Genomic DNA, 20,968 nt, shown 5'->3' on the forward strand with positions numbered 1-20,968 from the left:
AGTTCCTTAGGGGGTCTACTTTCCAAAATGGTGTCACTTGTGGGGCGTTTCAATGTTTAGGCACATCAGGGGCTCTCCAAACGCAACATGGTGTCCCATCTCAATTCCAGTCAATTTTGCATTGAAAAGTCAAACGCCGCTCCTTCCCTTCCGAGCTCTGCTGTGCGCCCAAACAGTGGTTTACCCCCACATGTGGGGTATCGGCATACTCAGAACAAATGGCACAACAACTTTTGGGGTACAATTTCTTCTCTTACCCTTGGGAAAATAAAACAAATTGGAGCTGAAGTAATTTTTTTGTGAAAAAAAGTTAAATGTTAATTGTTTTTTTAAAACATTCCAAAAATTCCTGTAAAACACCTGAAAGTTTAATAAACTTCTTGAATATGGTTTTGAGCACCTTGAGGGGTGTAGTTTTTACAATGGTGTCACACTTGGTTATTTTCTATCATATAGACCCCTCAAAATGACTTCAAATGTGATGTGATCGCTAAAAAATATTGGTGTTGTAAAAATGAGAAATTGCTGGTCAACTTTTAACCCTTATAACTCCCTAACCCCAAAAATTTTTGGTTCCAAAATTGTGCTGATGTAAAGTAGACATGTGGGAAATGTTACTTATTAATTATTTTACATGACACATCTCTGTGATTTAAGGGTATAAAAATTCAAAGTTGGAAAATGCAAAATTTTCAAAATTTTTGCCAAATTTCCATTTTTTTCACAAATAAACGCAAGTTATATCGAATAAACTTTACCACTATCATGAAGTGCAATATGTCACGAGAAAATAATGTCAGAATCGCCAAGATCCGTTGAAGCGTTCCAGAGTTATAACCTCATAAAGGGACAGTGGTCAAAAGTGTAAAAATTGGCCCGGTCATTAACGTGCAAACCACCCTTGAAGGCTTAAGGGGTTAAAGAATCTGGGAGTGTTAAGCTTGCAAAAAAGAAAGCTAAGAGGAGACTTAATATCTGACTACATATATCTGAAGGGATGTCACAGTGTACACAAACACAGCAACAGGGAAAAAGGACAGCTATAATTCAGCCAATAATGGCCTTTATAAAGCCTACTGTATATAAAGCCTACCGTATATACTCGAGTATAAGCCGAGATTTTCAGCCCAAATTTTTGGGCTGAAAGTGCCCCTCTCGGCTTATACTCGAGTTACGGTGGGCGGCAGGGTCGGCGGGTGAGGGGGAGAGGGCGCTGAGGCATACTCACCTAGTCCCGGCGGTCCTGACGCTCCCCCTGCCTGTCACACGGTCTCTGGGTGCCGCAGCTCTTCCCCTGTTCAGCGGTCACGTGGGACCGCTCATTAGAGAAATGAATATGGACTCCACTCCCATAGGGGTGGAGCCGCATATTCATTTCTCTAATGAGCGGTAACGGTGACCACTGATAGAGGAAGAGGCTGCGGCACTCGGAGACCAGCTGTCCGGGGGAAGGAGCGGGACGCCGGGAGCAGGTAAATATTAGATATTCACCTGTCCACGTTCCACCCGCCGGGCGCCGCTCCATCTTCCCGGTGTCTCTGCGCACTGACTGTGCAGGTCAGAGGGCGCGATGACGCGTATAGTGTGCGCGGCGCCCTCTGCCTGATCAGTGCAGAGAGACGCCGAGACATGACGCTGAGGTGCTGCAAGCAAGAGAGGTGAGTATGGCATTTTTTTTTTTTTTATTGCAGCAGGAGCAATGGCACAGCTTTATAAGGAGCAGCTATGGGGCAATAATGAACGGTGCAGAGCACTATATGGCACAGCTATGGGGCAATAATGAACGGTGCAGAGCACTATATGGCACAGCTATGGGGCAACAATGAATGGTGCAGAGCACTATATGGCACAGCTATGGGGCAATAATGAACGATGCAGAGCACTATATGGCACAGCTATGGGGCAATAATGAACGGTGCAGAGCACTATATGGCACAGCTATGGGGCAATAATGAACCGTGCAGAGCACTATATGGCACAGCTATGGGGCAACAATGAACGGTGCAGAGCACTATATGGCACAGATATGGGGCAAGAATGAACGGTGCAGAGCACTATATGGCACAGTTATGGGGCAATAATGAACGGTGCAGAGCACTATATGGCACAGCTATGGGGCAATAATGAACGGTGCAGAGCACTATATGGCACAGCTATGGGGCAATAATGAACGGTGCAGAGCACTATATGGCACAGCTTTCTATGGTAGATCTATGGGGCAATAATGAACGGTGCAGAGCACTATATGGCACAGCTATGGGGCCATAATGAATGGTTTGGAGCATCTATTTTTATTTTTGAAATTCACCGGTAGCTGCTGCATTTTCCACCCTAGGCTTATACTCGAGTCAATAAGTTTTCTCAGTTTTTTGTGCCAAAATTAGGGAGTCGGCTTATACTCGAGTATATACGGTAACTTAAAAAAGGACAGCAACGTTTCAGGCACAAAATACCTTTAGGCCATGTTCACACGATCCTTTTTTTCATGCGGAATTGCCGCGATTTTCCCGCTGCGGGTCCGCAGCTGTTTTCCATGCAGGGTACATTACATTGTACCCTATGGAAAACAGGAACTGCTGTGCCCACAATGCGGAAAATAAAAAAAAAAGCCGCGCTGAATAGCTGCGGGAAAAAAGAAGTACCATGTCACTTCTTTTTTCGGAGCCGCAGCGGTTCTGCACCCATTGACCTCCATTGTGAGGTCAAACCCGCAGTAAAACCCGCAGATGAAAAAAATATATGCGGGTTTTACTGCGGTTTGTGGTGCAGAACCGCTGCAGCAGGAAGTGCGGGGAAGCGGGCGGAAGTGCGTGGGCGGAGTGTGGCTGCCCCCCTGTGCTCCGATCCCGCCCCCCCGTGCTCCAATCCCACCGCCCCGTGCTCCGATGCCCCCCCCCAGTGCTCCGATGCCCCCCCGTGCCCTAATCTCCCCCCCTTATACTTACCCGGCGTCCCGGTGTCCGTCCGGCCGTCTTCTCCCTGGGCGCCGCCATCTTGCAAAATGGCGGGCGCATGCGCAGTGCGCCCGCCGAATCTGCCGGCCGGCAGATTCGTTCATAAGTGCATTTTGATCACTGAGATATAATCTATCTCAGTGATCAAAATAAAAAAAAATAGTAAATGACACCCCCCCCCCCCCCCCCTTTGTCACCCCCATAGGTAGGGACAATAAAAAAAAATTAAGAATTTTTTTTTTTTCCACTAAGGTTAGAATAGGGGTAGGGGTAGGGTTAGGGTATTTTCAGCCATTTTAACCCTAAAAAACTTCCTAGAAAACACACAGACTCTGCATAGAAAACTGCATAAAAAAAAGGATCAAAAAACGCATCAAAAAAGGACCAAAAAAAGGACCTGCGTTTTCTGCCAAGAGCTGCAGTTTTTTAAAAAACAGTCCTGAAAAAAAAGGATGGAAATCAGGAAAGTGTGAACATACCCTTATCAAGCTAAAAGTGAAAAAGAACAACTTGTGGCCAAAACATCTGTTGATTATTTATGTGACATGAGTAATAAAAAATCTAACTGAGAATTATGCATATATAGTACATGTTTTTTTCTTCTTCACCAGGTAAGCTTGTTGGTAAAGCATGCCGCTGCATATGATATGATTTGTTTATCTATAATTTTAATGTGATAATTAGCTGAAATTGTCCATTTCAGATTACTTATGTGTTTGGTAATTTTTTGGCTGGGTTGTTATACATAAAGCTTACTTTTTTTTTTCCTTCTCCCCAGAGCTGACAATGCAGAAGCCTGTCCTTTTCTGCTGAGGCTTCTCTAGTCCCTCTTTTACCACACCCTATTTTCTTTCCTTTGGTGGTAACCATGTTTTCCTGACAGCAGCAAAAAAAAAAAAAAAAGAAATAATAATGCTTTGCAATTTGCTTCTTATTAAAATTTTTTCTCTGTTCTCAATAATGAAAGGATTTTTCATTTTATAGTATACTGTTGTTTGCCTATCAGTGGTGGCCAGTCTCTTAGGCAAAGAAAGCGCACAGGGATTAGCAGACTGCCTCTGTTTTGCAGCTTGTTAGAGCCCATAGTTTAGACCATTAACCCATTCACAAAATATGATGTATATTTACGTCATATGTCCCTGACTTTGACGCGGACTCAAAAGCTGTCAATCAGCGAGATTTAACACTCACCAGCCAGAAGCGCGTCATTCATCTTGCCGATCAGTGCCTCTGTCGTGATCATGAGATACCAATGGGTTGTCATGCCTGTCATTACGATCTTCCTGTGAACGCTAGCTCGTAGAGATTGTGATTTTTTGCTCTGCTATGTATAGCACAGGTAATCGGACAATTGCAACTTAGTCTCCTAAGGGGACTATTAAATACAGTAAAAAAAAAATTAAAAAAGTTTTTAAAAATATATAAAAAAAGAACAAGTTCAAATCACTCCTCTTTTGCCCTATTGAAAATAATTAAAAAAACACATATTTGGGATTGTTGCCTATAGAAATATCTGATCTATCGTAGTCTAAAATAAATTAATCTGATCGGTGAACGGCATAACGAGAAAAAAAATCGAAAGGTGGGTTTTTGCATTGCAAAAAACATTGCTACAAGAGGCCATCAAGACATCGTATCTACCTGAAAATAGTAATGGCAAAAACCTCAGTTAGCTCTCCCACACTCCCATATCCCAAGAAAAGTAAAATGCTGGGGAAACGGCCGCAAAAGCAAAGTTTGTTGTTTTTTTTCATGCAAATTTCAGGTTTTATTTTCACCACTTACCGTATATACTCATGTATAAGCTGAGGCACCTAATTTTGCCATAAAAACTGGGAAAATTTATTTACTCGAGTATAAGCCTGGTATGCATTGTCCCCTCATCCCCATCCTTGTCTGCATGGCTCCTTATTCCCATACTTGTCTACATGGCTCCTTATCCCTATCCTTGTATGCATGGTTCCTCATCCTTGCATGTGTGGCCCTCATGAGAACAGCTTAAAAAAACATCCTACTTACCTTCCCTGTGCGCCCTCGCAGCATCTTGTTCCTGTGCTAGCAGCTTCTGCGGCTGAGCGATCAGGTGGCCCCGCTCATTAAGGGAATGAATATTCACCTTTCTCCAAGCTTATGGGAGTGGAGAGAGGTGAATATTCATTACCTTAATGAGCGGGCACCCATGATAGCCCAACAGCTGTTGGAAGCCAGCGGCTGTAACTGTGCACGCTATAAGAGAAATGAATATTCATTGCCAGTACAGTGAATATTCATTTCTCTTTAGCATCGGGCACAGGCTTTAGCCGCAGCTGCCTGCTCCTGCTTCCTGTGACCCGCCGCTTCCCCTTCTCCACCGCCTTCTGGGACAATGACTTGTGTATAAGCCAATTGGGTGTGGGCAGGCGTTTTCAGCACGATGTGCTGGAAAACTTGGCTTATACATGAGTATATACGGTAACTTAAAGCAAAATATATGTTTGATATCTGTGTACCATTTTGCTGGTCTGAACTGTTAAATCTTCCAGAGTGCATTGTCAAGCAGCAAGCCGAGAGGCACAGAAAGTGTTGCTCCCGAAGAAATAGGAATAGACAACCCCTTTAATTTTGTACTTGGTGTAAGATAAACCTTCCTTCCTCCCAGGGCAAGCTGGGGAGTTCATGAAATCGGTTGGTCTGAAAACAGCAGTGACTTTCAGAGCAGCAGATTTCATTAACATAAGCCTGTGGCTATATGGTGACTTTGGCCATGCAACATGCGCAGTAGTGAGAAATGCGACAAAGCAGACTTGGGCGTGGGAGTGCCTCTTCTCCACTCTGTGCCAAGCGATGACGTGAACAAGACCCAAGAAGGGTCAAAACGTTTACTATCAATGTCACATTTTTCCCTGCCCCTTGATGTCCACTACATGTCTGCATTTGGAGTAAAATTAAAGTTTTTCCATATATGTAGTCCGTATATAGTCTGATTTCAATACATTGTCAAAAAAACACATCCCCAGAATGAAGTACACGATATATGTAGATCCATTGGAAGGTGGCTTTTTTTTCCATGAAAGTATGATGCCTTTCCTTGGAGGGAAGTTTTGTAGTGTGTTCCTTCTTGAAGAGCATATCTTGCAGACACGCTCACTCAGTGTTCTGTGCTGGCTATGTGCTTTTGTTTGCCATGTGGTCATGTACAATGTTTTATGTTTGTAAGGTTTATTTTACGGGGATTAGAGCCTGTTCCTAAAATCACAGATTAGAGGTTGTAGCTTTCTATGAGATCACACACCAGCATAAAAGAAGTCTCGGAGATCTGCTGTAAGCACTGTGCCCTACATGCTTGAGCACAGACCCGTCTGCTCTGAATCAAAGCTGTGCTAAGAAATGTTCATTTGTATATGTGGATTTCCCAAGTGTTTATATTCAGACCTAGCTTTTGTGGCATTCCAACACACTATGTAAACCTTTATCTTTGCAGAGTTGTAACTAAACACTGCATGATATCTACAGTCATTTATTGTTAATCCAGAGCAAGCAATTTGTACACGTAGTTTATATACTTTCTGAATTCACTGCAGTTTGGCAGCTATTACCACGCACTTACCCTTAGTTATCAACTTTTTCTGTAGGAGCCATATTTAGTATGTAAACTAATCCATGTGTTCCTGTGAGAGGGTGGAAGCAGCGATCTTGACTTTATCGTAGTAATAATAATAAAGTTAATAGTGGCTTTCTGACCAGTCCATTCCAAATCTGTTTATTTTACTCACTTATTTAACATCATTAATTCCACAGCGCTTTACCAGACACCATCATCGCTGTCCCCACTGGGGCTCACAATATACATTCCCTATCAGTATGTCTTTTGAGAGTGGGAGAAGCTGGGGTACTCCAAGGAAACACACGCAAACACGGGGAGAACATACAAACTCTTTGCAGATGTTGTCCTTGGTGGGGTTTGAACCCAGGATCCCAGCGCTGCAAGGCTGCAGTGCTAAGGCTTCTTTCACACTTCAGTTGTTTGGCGTCAGTCACTTCCGACATAGTGACGGATCGACGGATCCGTCACAATTGTTGAGAAAATGGTTCTAACGGATCCGGTTTTTTGACGGATCCGTTACTTGGGGGTTGTCTGGGAAAAGTATCTACTTTTTGGAGCAGGCGCAATTGAAAAAGCGGATTGGGGCGACGGATCCGCCGACATGGCAGTCGCGACGGATCCGTCGCCCATAGGCGGCCATTCTATGGAATGGCGGACGCGACGGATCCGTCGCGATCCGCCATTTCGGCGTTGACAAAAAACGTTTCAATGTCCGTCTATGTCCAGACAACGTCCGCCAAATTTCGACAGATCCGTCGCATGGCGGATGGAACGGACGACCATCCGTCACAATCCGTCGCTAATGCAAGTCTATGGGAAAGTAGCGGATCCGTCAAAAAAAAAATGAAAATGGCGGTTTTAGACTGACGCCAAACAACTGAAGTGTGAAAGAGGCCTAACCACTGAGCCACCCCAAACATATGGAGTGTTCTTATACATGTTACACTAACTATATATAGAGCATAATTTGTGGCACCATTCTCATTTTTGTTGGTATTTTAATAAACACAATGTGATTATTTTTGCAGGCATTCCAAATCTTATCATATTGGATCCAAAGGGAGAGGTCATCACACGACAAGGGCGAGTGGAAGTTCTTCATGATATTGACTGCAAAGAGTTCCCATGGCACCCAAAACCTGTCGTGGAACTGACAGAACTAAATGCTGTTCAGCTGAACGAGGGTCCCTGCCTTGTTCTTTTTGTAGGTATGGAAATCAAATTGTGGGCTAATCACAGGATTGGATTGCAATACATGATACCCAGTACAGGAAGGAATCTGTTGACTCCACCAAAAATGTCTGATTTGGAAGCAGCTGAATTTCATTTGTGTGAGAGCAATGACGAAGCCCTGCAGAGTGCAGCTCTGGAAGCATGAGGATCAGCAGCTGTGACTGCAATGTAAAGCGTGCTGTATAAACGACAGTATTGATGATGAGCAAGACAATGAATACGTTTCAGGTTACGGAAAAGAGGTTAAAATGTGATTTGTTGGGAAAAAAAAAGATATCTTTCTTGGCATTTTGACGAATACTCCAGGTGCTTTCCCAGACATATGTAGAGCTCAAAAGTAACAATAATTATAGTAATGACAGTGTATGAAATATTTTAACATTTGAAAATATTTTTCATATAATTACCAATTTGTCAACTGCCCTCTTGCAATTGTACGAGAGTCTGAATCATTCCCTTACAAGGAAGGGGCCCATTATATCATTGAGTTTGTTTTTTTTTTTTGGCAAGGAATAGCACATTTGCCATAGACGGTGTCTGGTTTTGCAGCTCTACCCCATTCAGTTGATTTGTGATAATCTACAATCCTGCGCATAACCCATGAATAGATGTGTTGACACTTTCTTTTCAAATTCTACTCCAAAATTCAAATAAAATAAAAAACTTCATATATTTTTTTTAACATGCTTCATATTGATTTAAGTGGAAAAAATGCTCTGAGGGTATGAGACCAAAAAGACACCAACTTATCAAACAGGAAACTGATGTAAAAAGCTTGGAAAAGTTGCTACATTTTGCGCAACGCGATGTAGTACAAACATTTTACGTGTTTTCACCCTGCTGCAACAAAGTTGTTTTATCTGGAGGGTGGCGACAAGCGTTGGCATCTCTTAATGAATTATGCGCTTCACTCTCCATTCTTCCCCGTCATCAAGTCTGCATAAAAACGCCACTCTTGATGAATCTGGGCCAAAGTCTTACTTTAGGTAAGCAAACCCAGGTAGATTTTCAAGAGGAAAGCTCTTTCTTCAGGAAACTTCAGCGTTGAAATGTTTCTTTTTGGTCGTTTCTAGAGTGCTTTATTGTCATTTTTTGTGCTTTTTGGTTATTTTTTTAAGCATTTTTCCAGTGTTTTTTTGAGAGTCGTTTTTTTTACTTACAATTTCCTTTTTTTTTTTAAATTCCATTTAGAATGAATAATCCACTAGTGGTATTTCAAGCAAAAATGCTGCTGCAAACTCTCAAAAAGATGCACTGCATCTTTCGGATGGATTTTGAGCCTTCCCATTAACTTCTATTATAAAGTATTGCGCACCTTCAGAACGGAAAAAAAACTGAAAAATTGTCAGCTCACTTCGAACCGCTTGGAGTCTTTGGATCCGGAAGTGGTTAAAAGATGCTCAAAAAGCTAAGCGTATGAACAGCAAGTCAATTTGATATAGAAATTCATAGGTTCATAAATTTGAGCATTTAATCAGTGCTTTCTGAGGCCGTTTTCGGAGCAGAATCTGCCTGAAAAAGATATCTTGTGCACATACTCTTGTAGTTCGTGCACATGGTTCTATTTTCTACACTTATTTTTTAATTTTCAGTATGAAAAAAATGCAAGTTCTTGAGGCATTTCTGCTTGAAAAAAACAGCTTCATGTATACGCTCTTAATACATTGTCCTCATGCACAAAAAAGCAAGAAAAGCTGGTTCAGAGGCAGATATTCTAGCCAAAAAACATTCTGCAAATATATCCTTATACTAATAATGGTGTCCTTTAAGTGGCTACAAAATATTTTTCTGATGATTTATCATTAGTGATGAGCGAGTATGCTCGGTACTCGACATTTCCCGAGCACGCTCTGGTATCTTCCGAGTATTTTTAAGTACTCGGAGATTTAGTTTTCTGTGCCGCAGCTGAATGATTTACATCTGTTAGCCAGCTTGATTATATGTGGGGATTCCATAGCAACCAGGCAACCCCCACATGTACTCAGCCTGGCTAACAGATGTAAATCATTCAGCTGCGGCGCAGAAAACTAAATCTCCGAGTACTTAAAAATACTCGGAGGATACCCGAGCGTGCTCTGGAAATCTCGAGTACTGAATATACTCGCTCATCACTATTTATCATCTGTCGCCGATGACCCAGGAGTGAAGCCGGCACATGCATATTACGGTACTTGCTCTGTCCCCGGCAGGGCAGAGAGAAATGTGCCTGTGCAGTTGAGCGGTTGGGGGGCAGTATGGATTATGTACAACGAACCATATGGAAACTTCAGTCTGTGGGTATAATAAAAGGTCTCTATGCAGAAGGTATTGGAGGACATACATACAGCCTACTCAATGCTGTAAAAGAGGCCTTAAATTTGGTGGTCGTACTTTATCTTGGGGAAAACCTGGTGACGGCTTCCCTTTAAGGAAGCAGCTGGGTCACAGCCTCAGATAGACCGCTTCTTCTATGTGTATGGGTGTTGCTTTCAATAAATTTACTTGCGTCCTCGCGTCCTTAATGTTAAAATCCCTTTTACTGAATGTGGTAATGTTCTAAATATACAGATGCTATAGCAGCAGCGCTTAATAATAAGTAGTGCTGTCCTAGAAATTGCTGACATGGAGATTTTCAGCTGCTTGAACTTCTTCTGTGAACTCTGATGCAGCAGACATGGGAAACATGGGAAAAGTTCCCTCATGATGAACAGAAGAACATGTGTGAACCTGAACACAAAGACTTAACATGTAAGGGATAGAAGGACTAGTTGACAACTGTATCGGGAAAGTTCTTTTGACGTTCCACAACATCCTGTATCTCCCTGAGTGCTTCTCACAGACAGGATCCCGTGTGACACTGATCTGGTTGTGGAAATGGTCACACAGAATTAGACCTGCAAAGCTCCCGCAGAGACCGTGGCAAAGTGCTTTGTACAGACAGTTTCCTTTTTCACGATCGGAATGGTGCTGGTTTCCATCGTTACAAAGTGTTTTTCACACTAAACAGGGCAAAAGGGAGTCACATTTTCTTTCCTTTGTACAGTCAGTTATTAATTCATGGAAGGCAATGGGTGTTTTGCCTGAGAAGGGAAACGATTCCCTTGTTTCCTGTTTCCCTGCTGAGTGCAAGGACCAACACTATAAAGTATTGTTTATGTATAAATTCTGTCTGACATGTGTGGTTGTTGTTCCATGAAAATGTTTAGAATTGAGCTTTATTATACATTCATCGACATTTTATTTTATTTTTTGCTAAACATGAGCTTGAAATTGAACAAACTTTCCTGTAAGAAAATGAATGCTTTTTTTTTTTCTTTTCACATTGCAGATTATCTTGTAGATTCACAGCATGAGCGAGAGAGCTATAAAATATAAAAGCTATAAAGTAGCTTTTTAATCCTGCATGAATGACTACAGATAAAATTTTATCTGCTTATACAGTTATATGAAAAAGTTTGGGCACCCCTATTAATCTTAAGCTTAATGTTTTATAAACATTTTTTTTTTTTTTTTGCAACAGCTATTTCAGTTTCATATATCTAATAACTGTTGGACACAGTAATGTTTCTGCCTTGAAATGAGGTTTATTGTACTAACAGAAAATGTGCAATCTGCATTCAAACAAAATTTGACAGGTGCATAAGTATGGGCACCCTTATCATTTTCTTGTTTTCAATACTACTACCTACTTTTTACTGACTTACTAAAGCACTTTTTTTTGGTTTTCTAACCTCATTGAGCTTTGAACTTCATAGCCAGGTATATGCAATCATGAGAAATGCTACTTAAAGTGGCCACTTGCAAGTTGTTCTCCTGTTTGATTCTCCTCTGAAGAGTGGTATCATGGGCTCCTCAAAACAACTGTCTAATGATCTGAAAACAAAGATTATTCAACATAGTTGTTCAGGGGAAGGATACAAAAAGCTGTCTCAGAGATTTAGCCTGTCAAGTTCCACTGTGAGGAACATAGTAAGGAAATGGAAGAACACAGGTACAGTTCTTGTTAAGGCCAGAAGTGGCAGGCCAAGAAAAACATCAGAAAGGCAGAGAAGAAGAATGGTGAGATCAGTCAAGGACAATCCTCAGACCACCTCCAGAGAGCTGCAGCATCAACTTGCTGCAGATGGTGTCACTGTGCATCAGTTAACTATACAGCGCACTTTGCACAAGGAGAAGCTATATGGGAGAGTGATGCGAAAGAAGCCATTTCTGCAAGCACGCCACAAACAGAGTCGGCTGAGGTATGCAAAAGCACATTTGGAGAAGCCAATTTCTTTTTGGAAGAAGGTCCTGTGGACTGATGAAACCAAGATTGAGTTGTTTGGTCATACAAAAAGGCGTTATGCATGGCGGCCAAAAAAACATAGCATTCCAAGAAAAACACTTGCTACCCACAGTAAAATTTGGTGGAGGTTCCATCATGCTTTGGGGCTGTGTGGCCAATGCCACCGGGAATCTTGTTAAAGTTGAGGGACGCATGGATTCCTCTCAGTATCAGCAGATTCTTGACAATAATGTTCATGAATCAGTGACAAAGTTGAAGTTACGCAGGGGATGGATCTTTCAGCAAGACAATGATCCAAAACACCGCTCCAAATCTACTCAGGCATTCATGCAGAGAAACAATTGCACTGTTCTGAAATGGCCATCCCAGTCCCCAGACCTGAATATCATTGAACATCTGTGGGATCATTTGAAGAGGGCTGTCCATGCTCGGCGACCATCAAACTTAACTGAACTGGAATTGTTTTGTAAAGAGGAATGGTCAAAAATACCTTCATCCAGGATCCAGGAACTCATTGAAAGCTACAGGAAGCGACTAGAGGCTGTTATTTTTGCAAAAGGAGGATCTAATAAATATTAATGTCACTTTTCTGGTGGGGTGCCCATACTTATGCACCTGTCAAATTTTGTTTGAATGCAGATTGCACATTTTCTGTTAGTACAATAAACCTCATTTCAAAGCAGAAACATTACTGTGTCCAACAGTTATTAGATATATGAAACTGAAATAGCTGTTGCAAAAAAAGTAATTTTTATAAAACATTAAGCTTAAGATTAATAGGGGTGCCCAAACTTTTTCATATAACTGTAGTTCATGCTAACATTACTTACTATTTGTAATCAAATTTGTATTTTGATCTTTGAAAATGTTATTAGAGTCCATTAAAGGGCTGAGCCAGCTGTCGGTCAGTGCGCGGCTACAGCCACTGCTCTCTATACACAGAGCGGTGATAGAAGTTGTGCCTTTGCTGCCCTCGTGACTGACACCCGAACGCTACCGGTAGGAATAAAGTTAATTTACTCCCGGTGCAGGGCTCTAAGTGTGGGCGCCAGGCAGGCTAATCGCGTTTTTTCAGGTGACCGGTTCCTTTTAAAGAGAACCTGTCACCCCCAAAATGGAAGTTGAGCTAAGCCCACTGGCATCAGGGGCTTATCTACATCATTCTGTAATGCTGTAGATAAGCCCCCGATGTATCCTGAAAGATGAGAAAAAGAGGTTAGATTATACTCACCCAGGGGCGGTCCCGCTGCGGTCCGGTCCAATTGGCGTCGTGGTGCGGGACCTCCCATCTTCATAGGATGACGTCCTCTTCTTGTCTTCACGCTTCGGCGCAGGCGTACTTTGTCTGCCCTGTTGAGGGCAGAGCAAAGTACTGCAGTGCGCAGGCGCCGGGCCTCTCTGACCTTTCCCGGCACCTGCGCACTGCAGTACTTTGCTCTGCCCTCAACAGGGCAGACAAAGTACGCCTGTGCCGGAGCCGCAGCATGAAGACAAGAAGAGGACGTCATTGTAAGAAGAAGGGAGGCCCCAAACCGCGACGCCCATCGGATCGGACCGCCTGCCCAGGTAAGTGTAATCTAACCTCTTTTTCTCATCTTTCAGGTTACATTGGGGGCTTTTCTACAGCATTACAGAATGCTGTAGATAAGCCCCTGATGGCGGTGGGCTTAGCTCAACTTCCATTTTGGGGATGACAGGTTCCCTTTAACCTATTGAGCAACCGAGAACCTTGTGGCCACATGACATTTGATTGTTCTATTTGTGCTTGTTTGCTGATTAGCAGTTGTTTAATAGGGTACCGTCACACAGTGGCATTTTGATCGCTACGACGGCACGATCCGTGACGCTCCAGCATCGTAACAATATCGCTCCAGCGTCGTAGACTGCTGTCACACTTTGCAATGTACGACGCTAGAGCGATAATTTCATGACGTATGTGCGATGTAGAAGCCGTTGGTTACTATGCGCACATCGTATACAATATCGTGCACACCTTTGTTACACCATGCGATCATGCCGCCACAGCGGGACACTAGACGACGAAAGAAAGTTTCAAACGATCTGCTACGACGTACGATTCTCAGCGGGGTCCCTGATCGCAGGAGCGTGTCAGACACAGCGAGATCGCTGGAACGTCACGGATATATCGCTGGAACGTCACGAATCGTGCCGTCGTAGCGATCAAAATGCCACTGTGTGACGGTACCCTTAGTCTACACAATCTGACCCCACTTCATGTGCACAATGAACAATCTAGATAAGATTGTTAAAGGGAATCAGCAGGTTTTCGCTACCCCATCTGAAAGCAGCATTATGCTTGCTGCAGATTTGATAAAATCACTGTTTTATCTGCTGCAGATATATCGGCTCTCTGAATGTTGAGCTGTGTATGAGGCCATGTGCACACGTTCAGGTTTTTTCGTGTTTTTTCGCGTTAAAAACGCTATAAAAACTCATTAAAAACGCATACATTATGCATTCTATCATTTAGAATCTATTCTGCATGTTTTGTGCACATGGATGCGTTTTTTTTCCGCAAAAAAAAACGCATCGCGGTAAAAAAAATGAGCATGTTTGTTATTTTTGCGGATTTTCTGCGTTTTTCCCGCAATTCTATGCATTTGGGAAAAAACGCACAAAAAAATGTGTCAAAAACGCGGTAAAATCAACGCATGCGTATTTCTGGCAGAAATGTCCGGTTTTTGTCAGGAAAATTTCTGCAAGAAATCCTGACGTGTGCACATACCCTAACCCCGCCAACACCACTAATTGGCAGCTTTCTGTGTGTACACTGTGCATAGACAGAAAGCTGCCAATCGGTGTGGGGGCATGGTTACACAGCGCTCATGAATATGTAGGTATGTAGGACTGCCTGGCAGGAGTTTTACTAGTCTTTTAGGAGTTCAAGAGGGGGATGACTCATGCAGGGAAGAGAGACTTCATTTTTCTACATAGAGCAGAGAAAAAAGAAGAATTAGCTGGGTAGAAAGGCAAAATAAGTAATTGTAAATACACAGTGCCATATAATACGATGACTGCAATATATTAAAATAAAAGCTTTGATGGGCACAAACTAGCAAGTAGCCTGTTTAGACTGCACAATTATCGTGCATGTGAGTGCTGGTTCATAATAATCCTGTAGTGTAAAAGCACTTTTAAGGAGGATGTCTGGACAATTTGACTGAACTCCATGTGTCCCCCTGTTGCCCAACCCCAGAGGTCAGCTGTTATGTGTAAAGAAAATCTGGCAGTAAGTTTCTCAGCTGTGTGACCGCTCTGGCTCTGACAAAATTCCGTAATTGGTTTCTAAAACAATATAAAACTTTTTATTTTTCTAAATTCGACAACACCGTTAAAATGTTAGTGTAGTTAACTTATCCTATTAACTCTATAAATGTAATGTCTATGGAAGGTGCTAGATACTGAATGGCTAAGTCAGGACTCTAGTTACCATACTGTTAAAGTATGTGGTGATCATTACACATAATATTCGAACAAGACAGAATATTATAAGTAATCTCCTAGTTAATAAAAGTCTCAATCAAACATTCTTACCATGAGTAGAAAATAACGATTCCAATACTTGTGTGTCTGCAGGTTAATGTACTTGTCAGAATTATTATTTATATATTATATTTTTTAGACTCTGAGGATGAAGGCGAGTCAGAAGCAGCAAAACAGCTTGTTCAGCCCATAGCAGAGAAAATTATAGCGCAATATAAAGCCAAAGATGAGGAAGCACCACTACTGTTCTTTGTGGCTAGTGAGGTGAGTACGGGGAAAAGTATGTTGAGAATTTCTCCACAATAATCTAGTAAAATGTAAATCGATAAAGAAGAAAAATAAGTTTTTATTTTTTAGAGATGTGATAACTTTGAGAAACTTAAAGCAACACTCCAGCAAATGTTTCCTTATATATGACACTGCAGACTAGTGAATTATAAATTGAGGAGACTGTAGTTTATTTTGTGCATACCTGTTTTAGACATTGTGCCTTGTATGAGATGGCAGAATCCTTGTTCCTTCTTCCTCTTTAATCTGGTTCTCCTAATACAGTTTTTGGGAGCAAAAGATAGGACTCCGAATAGAGCAAATGCTATGTGACGAGACTCAATCACTTCTGCAAAACCAAACTCACAATACAGAGTTGGTGTCTTAAACCTGTTTCCCCTGCCTTTTATTTTTTTGGTAAGAAAATGGCCCTAGTGTGTGCATGTCTGAGAAATTAAATTGTGATCCCAATTAGGGACTAGGACTTGTGTCAAGGAGATCTGTGTACAAGGTTATGGAATACACTAGATGGTGGCCCGATTCTAACGTATCGGGTATTCTAGAATATGCCTGTCCACGTAGTATATTGCAGAGCCCACATAGTATATTGCAGAGCCCACGTAGTATATTGCCCAGCCACGTAGTATATTGCCCAGCCACGTAATTAGTATATTGCCCAGTCACGTAGTTAATATATTGCCCAGTCACGTAGTTAGTATATTGCCCAGTCACGTAGTATATTGCCCAGTCGCGTAGTATATTGCCCAGTCGCGTAGTATATTGCCCAGTCGCGTAGTGTATTGCCCAGCCGCGTAGTGTATTGACCAGCCCCGTAGTGTATTGCCCAGCCCCGTAGTGTATTGCCCAGCCCCGTAGTGTATTGCCCAGCCCCGTAGTATACTGCACAGCCACGTAGTATACTGCCCAGTCACGTAGTATACTGCCCAGTCACGTAGTATACTGCCCAGTCACGTAGTATACTGCCCAGTCCCGTAGTATATTGCCCAGCCCCGTAGTATATTGCCCAGCCCCGTAGTATATTGCCCAGCCCCGTAGTATACAGCACAGAGCCACGTAGTATACAGCAGAGCTACGTAGTGTACTGCCCAGTCACGTAGTATACTGCACAGCCACGTAGTATACTGCCCAGTCACGTAGTATATTGCCCAGCCACGTAGTATATTGCCCAGACACGTATGTAACAGGTTAAAAAAGACTTAAAATAAAAAATAAACACATACTCACCTTCCGAAGGCCCCTTGTAGTCCTGTCGCCTGTGTGCAGTGCAGGCGGCAGCTTCCGGTCCCAGGGTTGGATGAGCTCAGGACCTGTGATGATGTCGCGGTCACATGACCGTGACATCATGGAAGGTCCTTCTCGCATAGCATCCTTGCCACCGGAACCTGCCGCTTGCACTGCCGAGGAGAGGACGCGACGGCGGAGGGTGAGAATAACCTTTTTTTTTTTATTATTATTATTATTTGTAACATGAGATCTTTTTACTATTGATGATGCATACGCATCATCAACAGTAAAAAGTTGGTCACACAGGGTTAATAGCTGCGTAACCGGAATGCGTTACACCGCGCTCTGGTAACGCTGGCATTAACCCTGTGTGAGGGCAGACTGGAGGGGAGTATGGAGCGGGCACTGACTGTGGGGAGGAAGGAGCGGCCATTTTTCCACCGGACTGTGCCGGTCGCTGATTGGTCGTGGCTGTTTTGCCACGACCAATCAGCGACTTGGATTTCCATGACAGACAGAGGCCGTGACCAATGAATCTGTGACAGAAAGACAGACAGAAAGACGGAAGTGACCCTTAGACAATTATATAGTAGACTAGATGGTGGCCCGATTCTAACGCATCGGGTATTCTAGAATATATATTTATGTATGTATATAGCAGCCACATAGTATATAGCACAGGCCACGTAGTAGATAGGAGCCATGTAGTATATAGCAGACTAATACTACGTTGCCTGTGCTATATACTATGTGGCTGCTATATACATATTGTAGAATACCTGATGCGTTAATACAGGCCACGCAATATATAACAGTGGCCACGCAGTATATAACACAGCCACGTACTATATAACACAGCTCACGCAGTATATAGCATCCACGCAGTATATAACACAGGCGACGTAGTATATAACACAGGCGACGTAGTATATAACACAGGCCACCGAGTATATAACACTGGCCACGTAATATATAGCACATCCCACGCAGTATATAGCAGCCACGTAGTATATAACACAGCCCACTCAGTATATAGCAGCCACGTAGTATATAACACAGCCCATGCAGTATATAGCAGCCATGTAGTATATAACACAGCCCACTCAATATATAGCAGCCACGTGGTATATAACACTGCCCACGCAGTATATAGCAGCCACGTAGTATATAACAGCCCACTCAGTATATAGCAGCCACGTAGTATACAACACTGCCCACGCAGTATATAGCAGCCACGTAGTATATAACACAGCCCATGTAGTATATAGCAGCCACGTAGTATATAACACAGCCCACTCAGTATATAGCAGCCACGTAGTATATAACACAGCCCACTCAGTATATAGCAGCCACGTAGTATATAGCACTGCCCACGCAGTATATAGCAGCCACGTAGTATATAACACTGCCCACGCAGTATATAGCAGCCACGTGGTATATAACACTGCCCACGCAGTATATAGCAGCCACGTAGTATATAACACTGCCCACTCAGTATATAGCAGCCACGTAGTATATAACACAGCCCACTCAGTATATAGCAGCCACGTAGTATATAACACAGCCCACTCAGTATATAGCAGCCACGTAGTATATAACACTGCCCACACAGTATATAGCAGCCACGTGGTATATAACACTGCCCACGCAGTATATAGCAGCCACGTAATATATAACAGCCCACTCAGTATATAGCAGCCACGTAGTATATAACCCAGCCCACTCAGTATATAGCAGCCACGTAGTATATAGCACTGCCCACGCAGTATATAGCAGCCACGTAGTATATAACACTGCCCACGCAGTATATAGCAGCCACGTAGTATATAACACTGCCCACGCAGTATATAGCAGCCACGCAGTATAGAGCACAGCCCACGCAGTATAGAACACATCCCACATAGTATATAACACTGCCTATGTAGTATATAGCAGCCACGTGGTATCTAACAGCCCACGTAGTATACAGCAGTGTGGGCACCATATCCTTGTTAAAAAAAATAATTAAAATAAAAAATAGTTATATACTCACCCCTGGGATCCAGCGAAGCTCCGGCGATACGCGCACGGCTGCCGCCATGGATGCATTGCGAAATTACACAGATGACTTAGCGGTCTCGCGAGACCGCTAAGTCTTCTGGGTAATTTCGCAATGCATCGCCGGGAACGGAAGATGGTGGCCGGCGCGAGCAGCTCGGCGGACAATGGAGGGTGAGTATAGCAGGTTTTTTGTGTTTTAATTATTTTTAACATTACATTTTTTTACTATTGATGCCGCATAGGCAGCATCAATAGTAAAAAGTTGGGGACACACAGGGTTAACCCCTTTACCCCCAAGGGTGGTTTGCACGTTAATGACTGGGCCAATTTTTACAATTCTGACCACTGTCCCTTTATGAGGTTATAACTCTGAAACGCTTCAACGGATCCCAGTGATTCAGATTGTTTTCTTGTGACATATTGTACTTCATGATTGTGGTAAAAATTATTTGACAGTACCTGCGTTTATTTGTGAAAAAAACGGAAATTTGGCGAAAATTTTGAAAATTTCGCAATTTTGAAAATTTTGCAATTTTCCAACTTTGAATTTTTATGCAATTAAATCACAGAGATATGTCACACAAAATATTTAATAAGTAACATTTCTCACATGTCTACTTTACATCAGCACAATTTTGGAACCAAAATTTTTTTTTGTTAGGGAGTTATAACGGTTAAAAGTTGAACAGCAATTTCTCATTTTTACAACACCATTTTTTTTTAGGGACCACATCTCATTTGAAGTCATTTTGAGGGGTCTATATGATAGAAAATACCCAAGTGTGACACAATTCTAAAAACTGCACCCCTCATGGTGCTCAAAACCATATTCAAGAAGTTTATTAACCCTTCTGGTGTGCTTCACAGGAATTTTTGGAATGTTTAAATAAAAATGAACATTTAACTTTTTTTCACAAAAAATTTACTTCAGCTACAATTTGTTTTATTTTACCAAGGGTAACAGGAGAAAATGGACCCCAAAAGTTGTTGTACAGTTTGTCCTGAGTACGCTGATACCCCATATGTGGGGGTAAACCACTGTTTGGGCTCATGGGAGAGCTCGGAAGGGAAGGAGCGCCGTTTGACTTTTCAATGCAAAATTGACAGGAATTGAGATGGGACGCCATGTTACGTTTGGAGAGCCCGTGATGTGCCTAAACATTGAAACCCCCCACAAGTGACACCATTTTGGAAAGTAGACCCCCTAAGGAACTTATCTAGATGTGTTTTGAGCGCTTTGACCCACCAAGGGCTTCACAGAAGTTTATAATGCTGAGGCGTAAAAATAAAACAAAAATTTTTTCCCACAAAAATTATTTTTTTTTAGCCCCCAGTTTTGTATTTTCCCAAGGGTAACAGGAGAAATTGGACCCCAAAATTTGTTGCCCAATTTGTCCTGAGTGCGATTATACACAATATGTGGGGGGAACCACTGTTTGGGCGCATGGGAGGGCTCGGAAGGGAAGGAGCGCCATTTTTGAATGCAGACTTAGATGGAATGGTCTGCAGGTGTCACATTGCGTTTGCAGAGCCCCTAATGTACCTAAACAGTAGAAACCCCCCACAAGTGACACCATTTTGGAAACTAGACACCCTAAGGAACTCATCTAGTTGTGGTGTTAGAGCTTTGAACCCCCAAGTGTTTCAGTACAGTTTGTAACGCAGAGCCATGAAAAAAAAAAAAAAAAACTTTCCCCAAAAAATTATTTTTTAGCCCCCAGTTTTGTATTTTCTCGAGGGAAAGAGGAGAAATTCGACCCCAAAAGTTGTTGTCCAATTTGTCCTGAGTACGCTGATACCCCATATGTGGGGGGAACCACTGTTTGGGTGCATGGGAGGGCTCGGAAGGGAAGGAGTGTCATTTGGAATGCAGACTTA

At 42.5% G+C, this 20,968-nt stretch overlaps 1 protein-coding gene across 1 annotated transcript in view; it reads left to right on the top strand.

The window, feature by feature from the left end:
- NXN (nucleoredoxin) overlaps positions 1-20,968 on the top strand; it is a 249,879-nt gene that overhangs the window by 196,132 nt on the left and 32,779 nt on the right. The window contains exons 6-7 of the mRNA XM_069757364.1: positions 7,566-7,745; positions 15,678-15,802. Of these exons, the coding sequence (XP_069613465.1) occupies positions 7,566-7,745; positions 15,678-15,802 (305 nt within the window). The remainder of the gene's footprint in view (positions 1-7,565; positions 7,746-15,677; positions 15,803-20,968) is intronic.

The sequence above is a fragment of the Ranitomeya imitator genome, chromosome 3 (genome assembly GCF_032444005.1).
Source record: "Ranitomeya imitator isolate aRanImi1 chromosome 3, aRanImi1.pri, whole genome shotgun sequence".
NCBI lineage: Eukaryota > Metazoa > Chordata > Amphibia > Anura > Dendrobatidae > Ranitomeya > Ranitomeya imitator.